The sequence below is a fragment of the Pelodiscus sinensis genome, chromosome 19, assembly GCF_049634645.1.
Source record: "Pelodiscus sinensis isolate JC-2024 chromosome 19, ASM4963464v1, whole genome shotgun sequence".
NCBI classification, from domain to species: domain Eukaryota; kingdom Metazoa; phylum Chordata; order Testudines; family Trionychidae; genus Pelodiscus; species Pelodiscus sinensis.
The window spans coordinates 9,215,874-9,236,992 of NC_134729.1; the positions used below are offsets into that span (position 1 = coordinate 9,215,874).

Here is a 21,119-nt window from a genome sequence, read left to right on the forward strand (position 1 = left end):
ATAGTGGACCACAAGTTGAATATGAGTCAACAGTGTGATGCTGTTGCAAAAACAAATATGATTCTAGGTTGTATCAACAGGTGTGTTGTAAACAAAACTCGTGAAGTCATTCTGCTGCTCTACTCTGCACTAGTTAGGCCTCAGCTGGAGTACTGTGTCCAGTTCTGGGCGCCACATTTCAAGAAAGATGTGGAGAAATTGGAAAGGGTACAGAGAAGAGCGACGAGAATGATTAAAGGTTTAGAGAACATGACCTATGAAGCCAGGCTTCATGAACTGGGCTTGTTTAGTTTGGAAAAAAGAAGATTAAGGGGGGACATGATAGCGGTTTTCAAATATCTAAAAGGGTGTCACAAGGAGGAAGGCGAAAATTTGTTCCTCTTGGTTTCTGAGGACAGGACAAGGAGTAATGGGCTTAAAGTGCAGCAGGGGAGGTTTAGATTGGACATTAGGAAAAAATTCCTAACTGTCAGGGTGGTCAAATATTGGAATAAATTGCCAAGGGAGGTGGTGGAATCTCCCTCTCTGGAGATATTTAAGAACAGGTTAGATAGACATCTGTCAGGGATGGTGTAGACGGAGCTTGGTCCTGCCTTGAGGGCGGGGGGCTGGACTCGATGACCTCTTGAGGTCCCTTCCAGTCCTATTATTCTATGATTCTATGATCCATTCCGGAGCCTGCACCCCTCCCCAGTGTTCCTTGTAAGCTAGGCACGTGTGTGGCTGCTTAGGAGAGATTCAGATGCCATCCAGCTGATTAGCAGAGCCCCCACAGCTAGGTTTGTGTGTCTCCTGGAAGTGCACATTCGCACATGCCTCGTGCACATCATAAAATGTATTCCACTGGAAAAACCCACACATGGGTGTAAAAGATTAGAGGAAATATTTTTGTCCCTCAACGGCTCCTGCACCAAACTCCCTTGCAGAGACTGCACCCCCTCTTAATCCCCATTGCCCTGTCCCAGCCAGAGCCTGCACAAATTTCTTCCCAGAGCCTGCATTCTGGGCCCCCTAATTCCCTCCCAGAGCCTTAGGCTGGTGTGGGGGAGGGACTTTGAGTGGGGGCAAGCATTGGGCATTCTGGGCACCCCCAAAATGCTGCCCAGATGACGTGGACCGCTAAAGTTTTCCCTTTGTTGTTTTGGGGGATTGTGGGCCCCACTGTGCAACTTTTACCAGCACTGAGTTCCCTTGGAGTAACAATCCAGCTCAGTGACGTCTTCCTTTGCCTTTGTCCAGCCAAAGGCCATGACCTGCTGAGCCCAGAATCTGTCTGCTTCCAAGTCCTGTAGCTGCTGAATCCCAATGTAAAGACCATGTGGCTAATTCGGCTGCTCGTTGGTATTTGCCATTGTTGGGAATTTGTATCGTCCCCATAAGGTTCAGCGAGTCTGCACTTTGACTGACAGTGCCAATAGCACAATAGATTATATGTATTCATTATCCCCCCTAAATACTGTAAGTAGCCATCGCATACATATAGCAGAGTCCAATACAGTTCCTGTCCCAATGCTCCGTGGTTTTGGCTGTCAACAGACCTGAGCTGCTTTTGCTAACTTACCCTGGGCACCCCTTACCGGTGGGTGCAGCTGCATCTGCCTGTAGCCTCCTGCATAGCACTCATCTCAATGCTTTCTGAGCACAGGTCTCTGGCTAGACATATTTCTCTCAGTGGTATTAGGCCACCTCTAGTGCCCTCTGGTGCCACATGCTTACACACTGCTATAAGGGACACTTCGGCTATGTCCACACTGGCAGCTTCTTGCGCAAGAACACTTGTTCTTGCGCAAAAACTTGCCTGCTGTCTACACTGCATGTGCGTTCTTGCGCAAGTAAATTTACAGTCTAGCGTTGTAAAACAGGGCTTCTTCCAGAAGAGTTATTCCTCTCCCCACGAGGAATAAGTCCTCTTGTGCAAGAGCTCTTCCACAAGAGAGCAGTGTAGACAGGCAACATGAATTTCTTGCGCTAGAAACCCCTATGGTTAAAATGGCCATCAGAGCTTTCTTGCGCAAGAGAGCGTCCACACTGCCAAGCAAAAGCACATGGCAGTGTAGATGCACATGCTCTTGTGGAAGACTTTTTGTGCAAGAACTCTTCCGCAAAACAGTTCTTGTGCAAGAAGCTGCCAGTGTAGACATAGCCCTCCAGCCCTGCAGCCTCTCTGTTCCTTCTTACCACTGTGATGGTCACTGAACAGCTCTTGCTTCAGTGGCTTCTCTTCAACTTCATTGATTGGTCTTTGTTTCAGTAGTAATGTGAATAGTATTAGTGCAGATAGATTAGCCTCTCTTCTAGCACAGAGGAGCTCCCTGCATCCCTGAGGATGGGTATATCCCTGGCCCCCAGCTTTCAACTTGCTCACTCAGAGGTGCCATTTCAGATTTTGGGGGTAGGAGAGTGACTTGTGCATGCCATGATGGGGCGGGGGAGCAGACTGAGGATAGAGGCTTCAGCAGTGTTACTGTGCATGCTCAGCAGAAGCCAAGCACCAAATGGGGGGAACCAACCCCATTCACCCTCCACACTCATCCCCCCCCCCCACACACACAATTATCTCTATCCCGGGTTAGTAAGGGACTGGAAAACTCGACTTTTTTGGCAGACAACTTAGCAGTTAGCTGGCAGGAGCACTGTATCTAATTCCTGAATAAAAGAAAAATTAAATAAATATTAGACCCACTCAGCTCTAACACTAGCATATTCTGACATCTTGTGGCAAGTCACTTAAGGGACACTGGTTAACCTTAACAACGAGAAGTTTTGTGGCACCTTATAGATTAACAGATTTATTGGAGCACAAGCTTTCGTGGGCAAAGACCCATTTCATCAGATGCATCTGTTAGTCTACAAGGTGCCACAGGACTTCCCGTTGTTTTTGTAGATTCAGACTAACATGGCGACCCCTCTGACACTGGTTAGCCGTAACATTTTAATGTCTAGTCTTACTTTGTTACTAAGTCTATGGAGAGAGAGAGAGAGACTCTGTCAGGACTTCTGGGCTCTATCTCTGCTCTAGAAGGCGAGTGGGGCCTAGTAGGTTACAGCAAGGGGGCACATAAATTTCAGCTCTATATAGGAACATCAGAATGGCCATACTGGCTCAGGCCAACAGACCTTCTAGCCCTGTATCCCGTCTTCCAATAGTGGTGGATGCCAGGTGCTTCAGAAGGAATAAATAGAAGAGGCAATCTTCATGATCCATCCTGTTGCCTACTGTGTTTGTTTTAAATCTGCTGCCTATACATTTAATTGGGTCAGCTTCTTGTGTTAATCTTAGTGAAGGAAGACCTAACATTTCCTTATTCTATTTTGCTGCACCATTCACCATTTTCTAGACCTCTCACATATCCCCCCACCCTTTAGTCATTTCTTTTCCAAGCTGAAAAGTCCCAGTCTTGTTAATCTCACCTCATATGGAAGCTGTTCCTTGCCCCTAAACATTTCTGTTCCTTTTACAATGACTTTATGTAGAGGCCATATGATGTTTTGTCTTATCTATTCCTTTCCTAATGATTCCCAATATTCTGTTAGCTTTTTAGTTTTTAGACTGCCACTGCACATTGAGCAGATGTTTTCAGGGAACTATCCACAAGGATTCCAAAATCTCTTTTTTGAGTGGTAACAGCTAGTTTAGACCCCATCATTTTTGTATCTAGAGTTAGGGTTACCGTATATTCCGGCGTACAAGACGACCTCTGAAGTTAAAAAACATCCCCCAAAAATCGGGGGTCGTCTTGTACGCCGGATGCCCCGCCGCCGGAGCCCCTCCGCGGCTTTGAAAGCCTCGGGGGAAGCCGGCGGGGGGGCATCCCAGGCGCGCATGGGCTGCCCGCCCGCCGGAGGGGCCCCGCGGAGGGGCTCCGGAGGGGGGGCAGCCCATGCGCGCCTGGGATGCCCCGCCGCCGGCTTCCCCCGAGGCTTTCAAAGCCGCGGAGGGGCTCCGGCGGGCGGGCAGCCCATGCGCGCCTGGGATGCCCCCCCGCCGGCTTCCCCCGAGGCTTTCAAAGCCGCGGAGGGGCTCCGGCGGGCGGGCAGCCCATGCGCGCCTGGGATGCCCCCCCGCCGGCTTCCCCCGAGGCTTTCAAAGCCGCGGAGGGGCTCCGGCGGGGGGGGAGCCCATGCGCGCCTGGGATGCCCCCCCGCCGGCTTCCCCCGAGGCTTTCAAAGCCGCGGAGGGGCTCCGGCGGGCGGGCAGCCCATGCGCGCCTGGGATGCCCCCCCGCCGGCTTCCCCCGAGGCTTTCAAAGCCGCGGAGGGGCTCCGGCGGGGGGGGAGCCCATGCGCGCCTGGGATGCCCCCCCGCCGGCTTCCCCCGAGGCTTTCAAAGCCGCGGAGGGGCTCCGGCGGGGGGGAGCCCAGGCGCTCCTGGCGGCTTTGCTCCCGGTGCCTCTGGTCTGCTGGGGACCATCTCCAGCAGACCAGGGACACCGGGAGCAAAGGAGGCGGAAGGGCGCTGGGGTATAAGATGAAACCCTATCTTTTAATTAAAAAGATAGGGGGTCGTCTTATACGCCCAGTCGCCCTATACGCCGGAAAATACGGTATATTTTCCCATGTGCATTACTTTGTATTTATCAACAATGAATTCCATCTGCCCTTGTGTTGCCCAATCACCCAGGTTTGTGAAATCCCTTTGTAACTCTTTGCAGTCAATTTGGGATTAATACCCGTTTACCCCTTTTTCAAAAACATTTATGAATGGTCCAAATGCAGATCTCTGCAGCACAACACTCATTTCTACTCTTCCCCGTTTTTTAAGTGGAGCATCTGGCAATATTTTCATGCTGATCTAATGATCCTTCAATTCTTTGTAATCACCTGCCTCCCTCTTTTTATAACAAACTCTCTGTCCCAAAGGCAAAGCTGCAAGCAGCTCAAATTCTATTGCATTTAAGAACTGCCTCTGGAGTCAGGACATGGGCTTTAAGCAGACTTCAAGTGTGAAATCCAGGGATTCCAATTCGGGGGAAGCTCCTAGTCCCCCATAAATGGTTCCCTTGCCCTCACCAACTGTCTGAAGTGTCTGGAAGAGTTGTCATCTGCAGGGCCAGCCCACAACATTTTGGCACCTGAGGCAGGGAGCTCAAATGACACCTCCATGCCCCCTTTTCTCCTGCCTGCCTGTTATGTCTCTTGTGCCCTCCTTCCCCCAGCACAGCGCTCCCCCATCTCTGTGCATCTAGAGCAGAAAGAATACAGATGCACCAGCAGCAGACACAATTTTCTACACTCTGGGTCCTAGTGGCACTACCCCCCACCCCCAGTCTGGCACCTGAGGCGGCTGCCTCAGTTTGCCTCATGGTAAGGGCAGCCCTGGTCATCTGTGACTCCTTCAAGCCTCTCCTAAAGACAGGGAGCCTAGCGCAAGCCACTCTTAGACTGGCATCTGAGCCAAGCCAGTTGGATTCAGCACCGAGCACTTTGGCTTCTGTGTGAAAGGCCCCTCCACCTTCCAGTGCCACTGGTTTTGGGCACCATTTTGGCCCAGTGCTGCTGTCCCCAGTGAGGCAACTGCTGGTTCCAAGGAGTGGGACGAGCTTGAAGCAAGGATGGGACTTCAAGCTCTTGCCTGGCCAGGGGAGCCTCAGTACAGACCAGAGGCAAAGCAGCCCTCCTGTTGTTGACAAGGCCGTCCCCCATCAAGCACCAATCCCCAGTCCCTCCGCACTGACCAGCAGAGGTAAGGGGAACCGCTCCCCCAGCTCTTCTCTGGAGTTTGGAGTGAGCCCTGCACCCAGCTAAGAGCTGCCACCACAACCCATCCTCTGGATTGCTGTGCAGACCCCCGGCCAGTGCAGGTCCAGGGGCCATTCTGGAACCTATGCGGCTTCCCCCCGGTATCAGGAACATTGTCCAACCATTCCTGTTCACCTGTGTCCAAGAGGAGGACCCCCTCCTCATCCTGCACCCAGTTCAGACTCTAGTACTGACCCTAGCACTGACATGTAAGATGTGGGCCTGGGGCACATAACGGGCCAAAGAAGAGGATACTCCCCACTGGCTCTTCCCCCAGATGAAGCTCTTTTGGGACCAAGCTGTTTGGTGCCACAAGATGACTTCAGAGCCCATCAGGAGCTTCTAGAAAGGATGGCTGCTCCCTGGGGTTGGAGGTGGAGGGACTTGAGGAGCCAGTGCGTAGCCTCAGGGACGTTTTGGTGCAGAAGCCCCATTCAAGGGGCCCGTTAACAATGCTGTTCTGGGTCCGGTCAGGTCGCTGGGGCGGCATATCCAAACTTCTCTCCTCTCTACTTCAAAGAGGGCAGAAAAAACCGCCTCGTGCCAGCCAAGGGGTATGCATATCTGTATTGTGACCCTCCTCCCAGGTCTCTTGTGTCACAGCAGCCAATGAGAGGGACAGGCAAGGCCAGATAGGCAGATGGACTTAAAGTAGTTAGATCTGTTCAGCAGAAAAATGTGTTCAACGGGTGGGTTACAGCTTGGTATTTGCAGCCAACAAGCCCTGTGTGGGAGATCTGAGGGCAGGATGTGGGACTCTAGGACCAAGTTTAAGGGCGCTCTGCCTCAGGACTCAAGGCAAGAATTGTCCACATTGGAGGAGGGCTCCTGTCAGCTAACTACTAAATTGTTTGCCAAAACAGTAGAGTTTTCCAGTCCCTTACTAGCCTCTGGACAGAGATGATGGGTGTGTGTGTGGGGGGGGGGGCACTCTAGATGCAGCTGACCCAGCGGTCAAAACAGCTTCCACAGCCTTTGTGAGGCAATTCTGGCTTCATGCTCAGAACTCCCATGGGAGCGCCCATGTGAGGTGTCCGCAAACAGACACAAAACTCCATGGTCTGAAAGTCTTCAGGGCCTCTACTCCCCTGTTCCTTTGAGGGATCATTTCAGGCCCCAGCAACCAACCCACTTCTGGACCTGTTTGTAAAAAGGAGCAGGGGTTAGAAGCGTAGGCTGCCACCCTCGTTCACCTCAGGCTCACAATCAGTTCTCTGGAGGCCCAACCAGAGCTCTGTGCCAGAGGGCAGCGTATCTGTTCCCGCCTTGGATTCTGCCCCTGCCCCCTGTTGTCTCCTCCTGCGGCCCAGCATGTTCCCGCTTCACCTCAGGTCACTGGTGCTGAGTATGGTGGCAGTTACACTCCGGTTTGCTTCTACCTGTTCCTTGTAAGAGACCCATCATGTGAGCAACTTTAGCCCAGGAAGTACAGGCCCTCCTGCAGGCTGCGGAGGGTGCGTCCCGGAGCTTTTCCTCCCAATATTTCCTCAGCCCGCGGGGTGAGGAGCATCGTGACCCATCCTGGACCTGCCACGGTGATCTCAAGCAAGGGAGGTTCTGCAGGATCTCCCTGGCTGCAGGGGCCACCCTCGACTTGATACGTATTTCCAGGTTGTGTCTTCCCTCGGGTCTATTGTGAGGGCTCCATTGCCGCTCACCACACCCCCTTCAGTCTGTCTGCATCCCCTCGGTGCGCACGTGGCGGGGGGTCCACACCACTCACCCCTCAGGGCCACTCAGAGCATCCGCCTGGGCCGAGCCGGCGGCCGAGCACCCGGCCCATCGGTCAAAGAGCGAAAGTTGGTGTTTGCTCGTGGCCCGAGGATCGGCTCCAGGGCCGTGGAGCCCCGCGCTGGGGGCAGCCAAGGCCTGTCAGGGACATCGGGGCTGGGTCCTGCCTGGGGGGGACGGGGGGGGGGAGCGCCCTGTCCCGGGGCAGGAGCCAGCCCAGCCAGCAGCAGAGCAGGGGCCAGGGCCGGGGCCGGGGCCGGGGCCGGGCCCCCGCCCCCGCCCCCGCCGGGGCAGCCCCAGCCCCAGCCCCGGTGCACCAGGCAGCCCCAGGGGGGCCCAAGCTCGCGCTGCGCGGAGGGGGGGGGAGGGGCTGAGGGCCCCGGCCGTGAACCACGTGACTCTCGAAGACCAGGCCCGGCCCACGGCCTTCGCGTCCGCCTCTCCCACGTGCTTCACTGCCCAGGGGGTGGGGCTGAGCGCGCTCTCCCGTTCCCTCGCGTTCTCATTGGCTCCCCGCCCTAGAGTGCTCCTGCGCCCAATCATCGCTCCCCACGGCGCCGGCTGGGCCAATCAATGAGCGGGGTGGGGGCGGAGCCTGCGCTGGAGCCGGAAGGGAGCGGGCCAGGTCGGGAAACCTGGTGGGGGGGTCGGGCCATGGGGGCAGGGCAAGGGGGGGTCGGAGCTGTGGCCGGGGGGGCAGGGTAAGGGGGGGTCGGAGCTGTGGCCGGGGGGGGGGCAGGGCAAGGGGGGGTCGGAGCTGTGGCCGGGGGGGGGGCAGGGCAAGGGGGGGTCGGAGCTGTGGCCGGGGGGGGCAGGGTAAGGGGGGGTCGGAGCTGTGGCCGGGGGGGGCAGGGTAAGGGGGGGTCGGAGCTGTGGCCGGGGGGGGGCAGGGTAAGGGGGGGTCGGAGCTGTGGCCGGGGGGGGGCAGGGCAAGGGGGGGTCGGAGCTGTGGCCGGGGGGGGGGCAGGGCAAGGGGGGGTCGGAGCTGTGGCCGGGGGGGGCAGGGTAAGGGGGGGTCGGAGCTGTGGCCGGGGGGGGCAGGGTAAGGGGGGGTCGGAGCTGTGGCCGGGGGGGGGCAGGGCAAGGGGGGGTCGGAGCTGTGGCCGGGGGGGGCAGGGTAAGGGGGGGTCGGAGCTGTGGCCGGGGGGGCAGGGTATGGGGGGGTCGGAGCTGTGGCCGGGGGGGGCAGGGTAAGGGGGGGTCGGAGCTGTGGCCGGGGGGGGGGCAGGGTAAGGGGGGGTCGGAGCTGTGGCCGGGGGGGGGCAGGGTAAGGGGGGGTCGGAGCTGTGGCCGGGGGGGCAGGGCAAGGGGGGGGCAGGGTAAGGGGGGGTCGGAGCTGTGGCCGGGGGGGCAGGGCAAGGGGGGTCGGAGCTGTGGCCGGGGGGGCAGGGTATGGGGGGGTTGGAGCTGTGGCCGGGGGTGCTGAGTAATGGGGGGCAGGGTGAGCGGGGCAGGAGGCTGAGCTGTGACCGCTGGTCCATGGGGTGCGAGATCACAATGGCTGGGGTTATGGGGCCAGGATCAGAGGGGCTGGGGTTGGCGCTGGCGCTGTAACTAGGGACTGGTTTTGTGGGAGCCCGATTCAGAGGCCTGGTGGCTGGAGCTCTCGGGTGCAGGTTCAGAGGGGCTGGAAGTGTTACCGGGGGAGCTGGCCCTAGAAGGGGGACGTGGGAGGCTGGGTCATGGAGGTTGGGACACTGGTAGCCCTTTTCCAGTTTCTGAAGTCAACACTGACCCCTGAAGGTGCTTAGGGAGGCGGCTCCCAGCCATAGATCTGAGTAGCCCTTGAAGGGGTGCACCCTGATGGGAGTGCCAGCTCCTGCAGGTGCACCCACATCCTGCTAGTGTCACCACGGCCTTGACTGGGCTGCGTCTGACCTGGGCCCTGGCTCAAACTGGCCAGAGGCAGCAGGCTGGGTGGCCCAGCTGGCCTGAGTGCACCATGTTCTCCTGCAGCCTCATGGCTGGCTTGGCCAGACCGTTCCCCTGCTCTGCCCTCTGGGGCATCTTGCAGAGAAGGGATGAGGTGACAGGGCTGCCTGCTGTAGCAGGGCCTGGACTCAATGAGCCAAGAGATCCCTTCTGGCTCTATGTCCTGTGACCCCAACTGGATTCCATAGGCTACAGGAGCCTCATGAATTGTGGCTGCCCCAGCTGTGTCTCAGTGTGGGGAGAACATCTTCCTCGGGTCTGAGCCCTCACTGGAGTTGGGGGTGGGGATTGTGCTCTGAAGCCCTGACACAGAATGGGCCTGTCTCCAGCTGTCTGAGTTCAGGGGCTGCAGCTGGACAGATGTGGCCCAGGGACATGGCTCTTCTGTGATCTTTGCCTCCAGCACAGGGGGCAGATGTGAGAGGGTCACCCCCTCTCCTACAGAGGTGGAGCTGGTGGCTGGGGCGGGCATGGCTGGTGTGTGCAGGGAGGCAAGCCCTGCCCAGAGGAGCTGGTGCTGGCCAACTTTCAGTGCAGGTGCCATGAAGTCAGGACTGGGTTAAGCAAACCGAGGGGTTTGGGTTTGGGCCTGGCTTGGAGGGTGGGAGGGGCCCGGAGGTGGGCATAATTGACCAGGGCCTGGCAAGGGAGCAACTTTGCAGCTGGCTTTAGATTAGACTGCACAGGGCTGAGGGAGTCTGGGGCTGGCCCGGGAAGGCCCCAAGCCCAGGCAGAGAGGGGCTGAGTGCTGTGGGGCCCGGGGAGCCAATAGTAAACGTGGGCACAAGCAGAGACCCGCAGTGCTGCAACAGGGAGGAGGCGGCTAGTGAAGAGGGCGGGGTCAGGCATGAGATGGGGGCTTGGCTGTCTGGAAACAAACATTTCAGAGGGTGAGCTGCATTCGTCTGGAATAGAACAAACCGTAGAAAACAACGAATCGTCCTGCAGCACCCTAGAGACTAACAAACCATGCAGATGGGATCGTGAGCTTTCGTGGATACCACCCACTTCTCTCACTCCACTCCTCTGAAAAAGTGGGCTGTGCCCACGAAAGCTCACGATCCCTACGTGGTTTGTTAGTCTCTAAGGTGCTGCAAGACGATTTGTGGAAACAAACAGCCTCTCCCATCCCTCGCCTTGCCAGCTGGGGGAGCAGGAGGCATGTGAGTGGGACCTGCAGCCTAGCTGGGCTGGGACCAGACCAGGTGAGAAGGGCCCTTCTGGGGGCCGAAGCAAGATCTTGGTCACTGTTTAAAACCCTCACTGAACTCTCCACACCTGGCAGGTTCAGGAGTGGCCTGAGGGTTTGCTGCTCCTTTGTGGGTCCCTGCAGATGTTCCTCTTGCTCTGGGCTGGGCGTGAGGTGAGGCTCAGCTCCACCCAGCCACGCCAGCTGTCTGCCCCAGCGCACAGAAGGCACCAGCTCTGCTTGTCTCTGGCACCACTCACCCAGTTTCTGCAGAGACCTCCTAGCACTCCCAGTAGCCCAGGGCCTCCAGTGCAGTGGGGTAGCTCAGGGGCTTCTTGGTCTGAGGGTGGGGTCAGGGCAGGATGGGCTGGGGGGTCCTCTTGGACTGGGGCACCAGAGCCCCGTATGCATTGAGGATCCCCCAACCCTGGTGCTCATGGGCCCTGTGATAGCAGGAGGCAGGGTGCTGAGTGCTCATCTGGGGGATGTGACGGGAGGCCATGGCTCCCCAGGGTGACTCCTCCCTCCTTGACCTGTTCCCCTGCAGTCCTGGGGCTGGAGGAGATGGCACTTTCTCTCTACCGCCTGCTGCTGGTCCCCACCCGCCTGCTACTGAAGCTCTCCATGCTCCTGTACTGGCTGGCCCTGTGGAGTGCCTCCTACCTGGCTGGGGCTGCTTACTGCCTGTGGGTGCCATGGGTGGTGCTGACCCAGGGGCCACGTCGGGCCTTCCACTGGAGGGTGCGGGAGACGCCTCCACCATGCCTTGCCGATGCCTCCTACGGGGAGCACCACTACCTGCAGCTCAAGGTGCATGGGCTGGGGGAATGGGAGGACAGTGGGGCTGGATGGAGCCCTGCACAGAGAGTCGCCTTGGAACCCTCTGGCCTTCAGCTAGAGGAAGGCTTATTTGTGCTTAACTGGGCATCAGCTCCCTCCACCTCCAGGCTGTTAACCCCCAGGCCGCCCTTCCTTTGCAGGACAGGTTAACACCCCAGTCCCTGAGCCCCGGGAACATGGGCACTTGCCAAGTCCGGCCAGCGGGGGCAGTACAGGGTCCCCTCTGACACCCCAGGGCTGGCTGGACGGGTCGTGTCAGAGCCCGAGTGAGGGTGATGGAAATGGGAAAGTGACACACAATGACGCGTCACAGGCCCGTCCATCTCCCCAGAACATCCCTGGTGCAGGACCAAGGGCCTCTCCGTTTGCTCCGTTACCCCAAAGGTCGCTCCCCGTCCGCCTGCCCCGGGGCTTGTTGCCGTCGTGCTCCGTGTGTAAAAGGGGCTGACTGCTCTGTGGCCAGCAGCACAAGCTTCTTCTGTTGCCTGGCCTGGAGCTCGCCTTGGGCGCAGGCGTTGACCCCGCATGTATCAGCGGCTCTGAGGGGCTGGGTGATGTTGCCTTTCACTGGAGACCTCCCATGATGACACGGGTGGGAAAACCCCATGAAAGTGGCGGCTTGTCCAGCCGTGGGGACCGTGAACCCTCTGCCAGCCTCCTGCCCAGCTGCCCCCAGGGTTCCTGCCAACGAGGGAAGCTGCAGACAAGGCCAGTGCTTGGGCTGGGATGAACCGGGGGCACCGCTGGAGGTGCCAGCCTGCTCCTGCCATGATGCAGCTGACCATTCCCTTCCGCTCCGTGCAGGGCTCGGGGCTGCGTTTGCACTATGTCACCACTGGCCAGGAGGGGGCGCTGCTCATGCTATGTCTGCACGGATTCCCCCAAAACTGGTAGGTCTCCAGCTGCTGGGGGAAGGGGGGCCTGGGAGGAGAGGGTGCTTCCCTTCAGCTTGGGTCAGGGCCCCATTGTGCTGGTGCTGCATGGACCGAGGAGCTGGGAGCGCGATGAAGCCGGGGCGGGTGATGGGGCAGAACATACCAGTCCGAAGGCTGCTTGGAAGGAGGGCTGTATCCCCAGGGCAGGGTCTGAATTCTCTCCCCAGACAGCTGGGACCTTGGAGGGGCTTAAAACAGGCACCTGAGAGTGGTGCCATCGACCAGCTCTGTGTTCCTCCTGCGATGCCCGACGCTGGGTGTGGGGCAGTCACAGCTCAGCCTCCCACGCTTCGCCTCGCCCTGGCTAGCCAGTCAGGAAGGCTAGGGAGCGACTAGCAGAGGCCCTGAGGTTCAGCTGGGGGGCAGGGTATCTCTGGGGCACTGGCTGAGTGCCAGGCTGTGCGCGTTGGCAGGTTTGCCTGGCGCTACCAGCTGCAGGAGTTCCAGCGGCAGTTCCGGGTGGTGGCGCTGGACCTGCGGGGCTACGGGGGCTCTGATGCCCCGCGCGGGAAGCAGCACTACCGCATGGAGACCCTGCTGGAGGACGTGCAGGGAGCCATCCAGGCACTGGGCACCACGGACCAGAGGGGTAAGGAAAGTGGGGGTGGGGCCTCCCACTCTGCGTATCAACTGGAGAGGGTCAGAGCTGAGAACCCCCCGGCTCAAGCTGCTCCAGGCAGAGGGACCTTTCCTGCTGCTCCCCCCTTGACTCGGCCGCAGAAGGCTCCTCGCATTGGGAGGGTTGTGGGACTGCCCAGTTCCCCAGGATGGGCAGAGGGGCCCTCCAAGACCCCTAGGGCACCATGGGGCTGGCTGGGGCGTGGGACGCCAGGGATATGCCCCATCCCAAACCTTAGCATCTCCCTGGCTGGGCACCCAGCAGCCTGTGGGCAGAGCTGGCAGCGCGGCTGTGAGAACCTGCTCGAGCGCAGGGGTGTCTGCAGCAAAGACAGGCCCTCAGTGTCCCGCTGTCTCCCTTCACCTCGGACTATTGCCCCAGTCAGGGAGCAGGGTGTCAATGGGGGGGAATCCCTGTGGGGGGTATTCCTGTGGGAAAGGTGGGCATGCTCTTGGGGGAGGGGGAGGCTGTGGGGGGGTGTGGCGTGCCCTGGGGGGGAGGCTGTAGGGGCAAGGGGTGCCCTTAGGGGGGGAAGTTGTGGGGGCGAGGGGTGCCCTGGGGGGGAGGCTATGGGGGCACGGCATGCCCTGGTGGGGGAGGCTATGGGGGCATGGCGTGGTGTGCCCTGGGCGGGGAGGCTGTGGGGGCATGGCATACCCTTGGGGGAGAGGCTGTAGGGGTGCAGCGTGCCCTTAGGAGGGGGGGAGGCTGTGGGGGCGAGGGGTGCCCTTGGGGGGGAGGCTATGGGGGCATGGAATGCCCTTGAGGGGGGAGGCTATGGGGGCGAGGGGTGCCCTGGGGGGGGAGGCTGTGGGGATGCAGTGTGCCCTTGGGGGGGAGGCTGTGGGGGCGAGGGGTGCTCTGGGGGGAGGCTGTGGGGGCGAGGGGTGCCCTTGGGGGGGAGGCTGTGGGGGCGAGGGGTGCCCTTGGGGGGGAGGCTGTGGGGGCGAGGGGTGCCCTTGGGGGGGAGGCTGTGGGGTGCAGCGTGCCCTTGGGTGGGAGGCTGTGGGGGCGAGGGGTGCCCAGCGGGGGAGGCTGTGGGGGCGAGGGGTGCCCTGGGGGGGGAGGCTGTGGGGTGCAGCGTGCCCTTGGGTGGGAGGCTGTGTGGGCGAGGGGTGCCTGGGGGGGGAGGCTGTGGGGGCGAGGGGTGCCCGGGGGGGGGTGAGGGGTGCCCTTGGTGGAGCAGGGAGCACCCTGACAGTGGGAGTCTAGCTCTGCCCTGATGGTCAGTCTGTCTGCTTCCAGGCTTTAGGAAGTGCATCCTGGTGGGACACGACTGGGGAGGCTCCATTGCGTGGGAATTCGCCATTCGTCACCCCGAGATGGTGGGGAAGCTCATTATCATGAACGCCGTCCACTCGTCCCTTTTCCAAGGTGGGGCTCTGACCTGCCGGGCTCCCGCTGTGAGCATCTGCGGCAGGTGGAGGAGGCGGGTTCTTGCAGCACCATTGGCGGGGTGAGAGTGGTGGGGGCAGGGCTGTGGGGTCTTCGCACTGGTTGGGGTTCCCACTGCCCGGCAGGGGCTGCAGGCCCCCAAGCACCAGGCCAGCCCGAGCAAGCCCTGAAATGACGTCTCTGGCCGGTGCTTTGAGCCAGGGAGATCTTGGGGCAGGGGGGGGGAGGCTTTGGCTCCTACCTCTGTTGGGGCCTCTGGGTGTCCCCAGGGGACTTGGGAGGGAGGCCTCCAGCCTCCGCGCGTGTGTCCACTTTTCTGCTCACGCTGCAGAGTACGTGGCCTGCCACCCCTGCCAGCTGCTGCGCTTCAGCTACCTGTTCACCTTCCAGCTGCAGAGACTGCCTGAGCTGCTCCTGGCTTTGGGTGACTTCCAGGTGAGATGGGGGTGAGGTGGGAGCAGGGACCTGGCAGCCATGGCTTAGCTTGGCTAGAATTCCAAATGTGCCCGTTTATAGAACTGCCCCTTCACCCTCCCCCAGAGCCCTGCTGCAGCCACCTCTGGGGTGGGGTGTGGCACCTGGTAACCACCCACTATGCAGCATGGTCAGGGAGGCAGGATGGAATGGCCCCAGTGGGATGGTTAAGGACCAGGGATCGTTACAGCTTCTTCAGCGCCCTCTACAGGCCTGCAGTGGGATCAGCACTGACTCCTGAGATGGGGCCCCCAGCACAGTGCTGGGGGAGAACCTGTCTCCTGAGAGCTGCCTGACAGGCACCTTTCACCTGGGGGCCCTGCCACTCCCCCTTGGTCCCGGGGCGCCTTGAAAGGGTGCGGGCCTGGCTGAATCCTGGGATCATACCACCCAGGGAATCGCCTCCTGTCCCAGCAGCTGCGTTCCCCCTCAGCAGTGAGCGCACCTCAGTGGTGGGTGGAAATCGAGTCTCCTCTTGCATGTGTAGGGCCGTGGCCCCCTGAGTCAGAGGGGCAGGGGCAGCTGTGCGAACAGGAAGCATCCATGCCAAGTAGGGATCATCCCATTCCGAATGGCAGCAGCATTCCGAGGTGTGGAGGACAGAGATGCCGGGACTGGGAGTAGCTAGGAGGCGGGGTGGGAGATACAGGAGGGAATTCATGGTGGATGCAGGTGGCCCCTGTAGCAGGGCTGGGGACGGGGAACTCGCCGGCCCCACGCTAGAAAGGGGCGAAGCTAGGGACTGATAATGTTCCTAGAGAGCATGAGGCGGGGAGCCCGGGATACAGTTGGCTGGTAAGATCCTGACAGCCTAGAGGTGAAGGGGCAGCAATGGGCAGGACCCTGCTAGGACAGGGCCTGAGTTGGGGGACTGGAATAAAGCTACCATCAGTCTTTGGGACAGTTACTCCTGGAACTGCTGGAGCAGGCCGGGGCCCACTGTAGGCTAGAGGGGACATGTTTCCTTCATGGAGGTGGCTCAGTCCATGCCAAGGCTCCAGGCTAGGAAGCATGGGAGGCAGACTGGTGAGCACCCCGTGTCCTGGGGGGAGCCCCATTGCCAGGCCCTTGACGCTAAGTGGAGCTCTGCTTGTGCATTTGCCGGCTCGCCGGCTCTGGGCGGGGCTGAGATTTGAGGCATGAGAGGAGCTAGGCCCCCGTCCCTTTGGCTGACCAGTCTTCGGATCTGAGCCATGTCTGCGGGGGCCTAGGCTGCTTGGCATGGGGGGCGGAGTGACGATTTGTCTGCCGGGGGCCATGTCCCTGGCTCAGCAGGCCCCAGTTCTGAGCCCAGCTGTGTCTGTCCTGAGGCAGCTGTTGAAGGAGACTTTGGGCAGGAAGGCAGGAATCCTGAACCCGGAGCAGCGCCTCACAACGCAGGAGCTAGAGGCCTACGTGTTCAGCTTCTCCAAGCCCGGCGCACTGACCCCGCCCCTCGATTACTACAGGAACATGTTCAGGTAGGGCCGCTGCGGCTGCGTGGGGCCCGACCCTGCCGAGACGGGTGGGGACCCAAGAGCCCTGCCGGGCACAAGTGGAAGGGCTAGTGGGTGTGCCTGCACAGGGCTAGGAGCCTATTCCTGATGCTGCCCAGAGATCTGTGCATGTTGGGAGCTGCTGCCCCCTCTGGTCCCAGCACCTGGCAGAGTCTGGTGCTGCCAGGGGTAACTCTGGCCATGGCGACACTCCAGGCTTAGGCTACTGCAGATTCGATTCGTATCCGTGCTGCCTTCCTCCCGTCAGGTCCATGCACCCTTGCTGGGGGCTTCCACCAGCTTAAAGTGGGGCAGTGCAGGGGGCTGTCAGGCTGCCAGTTTCCTGCTCCCCATCACTGGGAGCCTGCCCCCCACAGCTCTCAGTTCCCTACCAGGATCACTGACCTGCCCCCATGCTCCCCACTGGGAACTCGGCACCTGGAGCTTCAGGGGCTTCCAGGCTCCTGATGGGGAGCCGGAGTCCAAGGGCAGCTGGGCTGAGGCTGGCGCCCTATACCCTGCCCCAGGGAGCCGTGAAATTGACAAGAATGACAGACAACCCCGCGGCGGCCGCACCTCGTGGAGGTGGCGTGGTCAGGCAGCAGAGCCAGGCCCTAGAGCACTGGAATATGTAGCTCGACATCAACATCGGCAGCACTGGGGTAGCAGGTCTAACCATGGAGCTCTGGGGAGGGGGGGTGCAGCCAGGAAGCTGCCCCTCCCCCATCTGCACTACGGTAACCTGACCACCAGCACTCCCCTCCTGCCATCACCCACCTGCCCTGTGCTGCCGTGTGCCGTGAGGGGGCTCGGAGCCCAGCGCCCTGGTGAAGAAGCCACCTCTCTCCCTCTCCCCACTTCCTGCAGCAGGAGCCCCATGCCGTGCAAGGACGTGCTGGTGCCCACGCTGGTGATCTGGGGGGAGCAGGATGCACACCTGGATGCCGGGATGATCCCCTTCCTGGAGCAATACGTGCGCAAGCGCTGCCGCGTGGGGCGCATCCCTGAGGCCGGGCACTTCGTCCAGGAGGACCAGCCCCACAAGGTCAATCAGCTGATCTGGAGCTTCCTGCAGGAGAGTGACTGAGCGGTGCTGGTGCCAGGCCTGAGCCTCTCTACTGCCTGGGATGTGGCATGGCACATGGGCCTGATCCTGGCAAATAAGCCCGGGACTCTCTACTGGGCCATACCCCGCCTTGGCTCATATCTCCACACTGATTGGTCTTGTGTCTGGGGTACCATCCCCCAGGCCCAATCTGAGCCTCCTCCACGGCTCTGCAGAGAGGAGCCCTGAGCGCACAGGTCTATAGGGGTTCATGACACCTGAGTGGGGGCTGTGGTAGGCAGGAGCCTCTGCCCAGCCCCACTCCCATTACTATTCCTGGCATCAGGATTGGGCCTGCTGGGCTTGACTGGAGTGTGCAGACCATAGTCCCATTACCAAAGATGCTGCGGGGGGCACTGCAGTTTCGGGCTCCTTGAAATTCATGTGACCTGTAAAATGGTAGTGCTGGAGATGGGAGAAGTGCCAAGTAGAGTATGCCTCAGAACGTAGCCCCTGAATCACCTTAACTCTGCCCTATGGTGATGCCTGGAGAGAGGCAGAATCTCCGCCTCCCTTCTCCAATCAGGAACTTCCGTTAGTGCCCTTGCACCTGGCAAGCCTTAAGCACCACTGCTGTGCACATGCTGATGGTCTGTTATGCCCAGAAGAGGAGCTGGCTGCTGCCTGTTTTGGGGCAGAGTGAAGGTGATTTGAGAGGCCTGGTTTGGGGAAGCATAACAGGAATACTGCATGTCCTGGGATCTCACACTAGGTCCTCAGCTCTGTCGTTCCTGGCAGGTGGGAGCCCAGCTCCACTGCAGTGCTGGGCGGTGCGGGGGGGCTCAGCACTGAAAGGGTGACTTGGGGCAAGCCGTTGTTCTCTGCCATGGGTTCCCCACTGGCTGTTCTCCCGACCCCTGTGCTCTGCTGGCCATATGCTCAGGGAGCCTTGCTGCCAGTGCCTCTGGGGCCCTCGGCTTGTCAGAGCGATGGCTCTGGGGGGGGGAAGTGCTGCCTTATGGTCTGTGCCCTGAGAGCATTTAATAAACAACATTTGGGACAGGAGCCATCCCGGTGTGGGGCCGTTCACCAGCCAGCCACAGAGGCAGCCTGGGCCATGGGGCTTGGCACGCCGGGAAGCCTCCCAGGAACTGTCAAGGATCTGTGTTCACTAGGGAGCTAGGACTGCCCCGCCATGGCTCTGCCCCCGCCCCAGGCTGCCCCTGCTGGCATAGAGGCTGCAGGTCCCAGCAGGGGTGGCCCATGCCCAGGGGCTGTGGATGTTTCTGGGAGCTGGGGCTGGCTGGCTGACTTTTTCTCCTATGTAGCTGTGGGGGCAGGAGCCTGCAGCGGGGGAGGGGACTGGCTCTTGCTGCCCCAGAGCTCTCCTGCCCCCAGGTCCTGGGCTGCCTGGATTGTGGGAGCAGGGGGATGAGGAAAGGTTCCTTAGCCCTAGTGTGCAGAGAGGGGAAGGGACTCACCAAGGCCACCCATAGTCTGTGGCAGAATGAGGCCAGGTGGTCTGAGGCCCAGCATCTGAACCACAGACCAGTCCAGTGAGCAGGGCCTGGCCTCCCCTCGCCCCAGCATGGTCACGCTGCTCTGCCCCAGCCCAGCTCCCCTGCTGCTGGGAGCTCCTTTCCCATCACACCCAAAACTAACAGCTCCCTTCCCCCCCAAAGGGGCAGTGTTGGTGTTGGCGGGGGCTAGGCTAGAACTAGGGCACCAAGCTCCCCAGCCAGATCCCTCCCCGGGACAGCTTTTGATGCCTTCTCTGCCGCCTTCCATTGCTAGCGGGAGTGGCTGCTGGTTGCTGATAGCACAGGTCAGGCACAGCCGGGGCAGCTGGCTCTGGAGTACCCAGTGCCCAAAGCAGCTGTGCTCTCTGGATTCAGTTCCGTGCTCCACCAGGTGCTCATCAGCGCTGTGCGAGAGGCCGTCTGCTCCCAGGTAGGCTTGGGGTCCAGCCCCACACAGAGATCTTGGGGTGGGCTTGGGATCAGCGAGCTGAGCCCTGCCTGCTGGGGGCCTGTGGCGGTGTGTTCACAGAAGACCTCTGGGGACTGCTTCCTGGTGATCTGGTAAAGCCCCTGACGCTCACCACCTTGCTCTCTGGGGCTTCTTTATAAATCCACGCTATGCCCATGGCTTGAACGCCACATCTCAAAAAAGATCTCTTGGGATTTGAAAAGGGCAACCAAAATGATTAGAGAATTGGAATGGGTCCCTTATGAAGAGAGATTAAAAAGACTTGGATTTTTCAGCTTAGAAAAGAAGAGACTAATGGGGGATATGATAGAGGTCAATAAGATCATGACTGGTGTGGAAAAAGTGAATAAGGAAAAGTGATTTACTTATTCCCACAATATAAGAACTGGGGGTTACCAAATGAAAGTAATAGGCAGCAGGTTTAAAACAAACAAAAGGAGGTTTTTCTTCACTCAGCGCACAGCCAACCTGTGGAACTCCTTGCCGGAGGATGTGGTGAAGGCTAGGACTTCTTGGTCCTGCTGTGAGGGCAGGGGACTGGACTTGATGACCTCTCGAGGGCCCTTCCAGTTCTAGTGTTCTAGGATTCTAACAGGGTTCAGAAAAGAGCTAGATGGATTCATGGAGATTAGGTCCATGAATGGCTATTAGCCAGGTGTGACGTAGGGGGGGTGCTGTCTGCTCTGTAACCTGGTGTCCCCATCTATGATCTGTGATTCCCACTGACTCACCCACATGTGTATTAGCTCAGACACCGAGGCCCAGCCTGACCAGATAAGGGGAAAGACAAAGGGAGGGAGGTGGAGATGAACACCTGCTTTGGGGGCAGGGTCTGGGAGCGAGGCAGTTGCTGGCTGGGAAACCTGAAGGAAACAGCCTAAGCTGAGGGTTTAGGGGGCAATGGAGCCCCTACCCCAAGGAATCGGAGGCATCCTGGCCCTGACTCCTGTAACCACATCACGTCTGTGCTGTGCTGGATCCTGGAGAAGCAATAAACCCCCCTGTTCTACTGGCCGGCGGCGGCTGTTCTTGCTGCTACGGGGCTGCAGGAGCAGGGGGAACCCTGACTCGCCGTCACACCAGGATGGGTAGGGTTGGCTTGGTGTCCCTAACCTCTGTTTCTCCGGAGGTGGGTGACAGGGGAGGGCTCACGTGAGGATTCCCTGTTGTGATCCCTCCCTCTGGGGCACCTGGCATTGGCCAGTCGGCAGACAGGATCCTGGGCTGGATGGACCGTTGGTCTGACTCAGTATGTTCTCACCACCCTGTCCTGCTGGGCCGGCGCCCTGGTCCCTCCCAGCCAAGGCACAGAGCTGCGATCGCTGAATCACGTCAGCTCTGGGAAGACGCCATTCCGGGAAACCAGCCCCCAATAAATCCATCTGCTGCGCGCGAGTTTCACCCACTAACAACTCATGCAAGGGAGCCCTTTTAGCAGTGACAGGCGAGTGTGCACACTGCTCGCTGCCCCCAGGGAACAGCTGGATGCTTAGGATGCGCCTGCTGTGCGCATGCCCAGACAGACGTTCTGGGGAGGTTAGGTGCCTGCAGTGTTTAGGGGCAGCTTTGTATTTAAAACTGGGGTGTAGGCTCTGTCTCTGTGTCTGTTTTCCCCCTGACCATGGGCCTAACAGCTCTGCCCTGCCTCCCAGGGTGCATGATGACACACGCAGGGATAACTGGGACGCATGCAGCCTGTGATGGGGCAAGGGGGTGGTTTAGATAGATGGCTGGACAGAAAGACAGCCCCAGCACA

The 21,119-nt window shown here is 59.7% G+C and overlaps 1 protein-coding gene across 7 annotated transcripts; it reads left to right on the top strand.

Annotated features, from left to right (window-relative positions):
• The first annotated feature begins 7,987 nt into the window (after positions 1-7,987).
• On the top strand, positions 7,988-20,377 carry EPHX3 (epoxide hydrolase 3). Of its 7 annotated transcripts, none has more exons than XM_075902160.1 (9): positions 7,988-8,095; positions 11,139-11,401; positions 12,236-12,321; positions 12,780-12,955; positions 14,231-14,359; positions 14,712-14,815; positions 15,342-15,444; positions 16,169-16,314; positions 17,200-20,377. In XM_075902160.1, the coding sequence occupies exons 1-9, from the start codon at positions 8,044-8,046 to the stop codon at positions 17,335-17,337; spliced, it is 1,197 nt and encodes a 398-aa protein (XP_075758275.1). In that variant the 5' UTR covers positions 7,988-8,043; the 3' UTR covers positions 17,338-20,377. The 7 variants fall into 7 exon arrangements, with proteins under 7 accessions (XP_075758275.1, XP_075758274.1, XP_075758277.1 ...); XM_075902159.1 differs by having other exon boundaries at positions 7,989-8,095; positions 17,197-20,377; XM_075902166.1 differs by lacking the exon at positions 7,988-8,095 and adding an exon at positions 8,928-8,954 and having other exon boundaries at positions 17,197-20,377.
• Positions 20,378-21,119: the final 742 nt, after the last annotated feature.

Bases quoted from the DNA above. Each gene is read 5' to 3' on its own strand.
- EPHX3 (XM_075902159.1), top strand. From the start codon at position 8,044: ATGAGCGGGGTGGGGGCGGAGCCTGCGCTGGAGCCGGAAGGGAGCGGG. The intron at 14,360-14,711 runs GTGGGGCTCTGA...CTCACGCTGCAG, and splicing joins CCACTCGTCCCTTTTCCAAG to AGTACGTGGCCTGCCACCCC. The intron at 14,816-15,341 runs GTGAGATGGGGG...TTGCATGTGTAG, and splicing joins TGGCTTTGGGTGACTTCCAG to GGCCGTGGCCCCCTGAGTCA.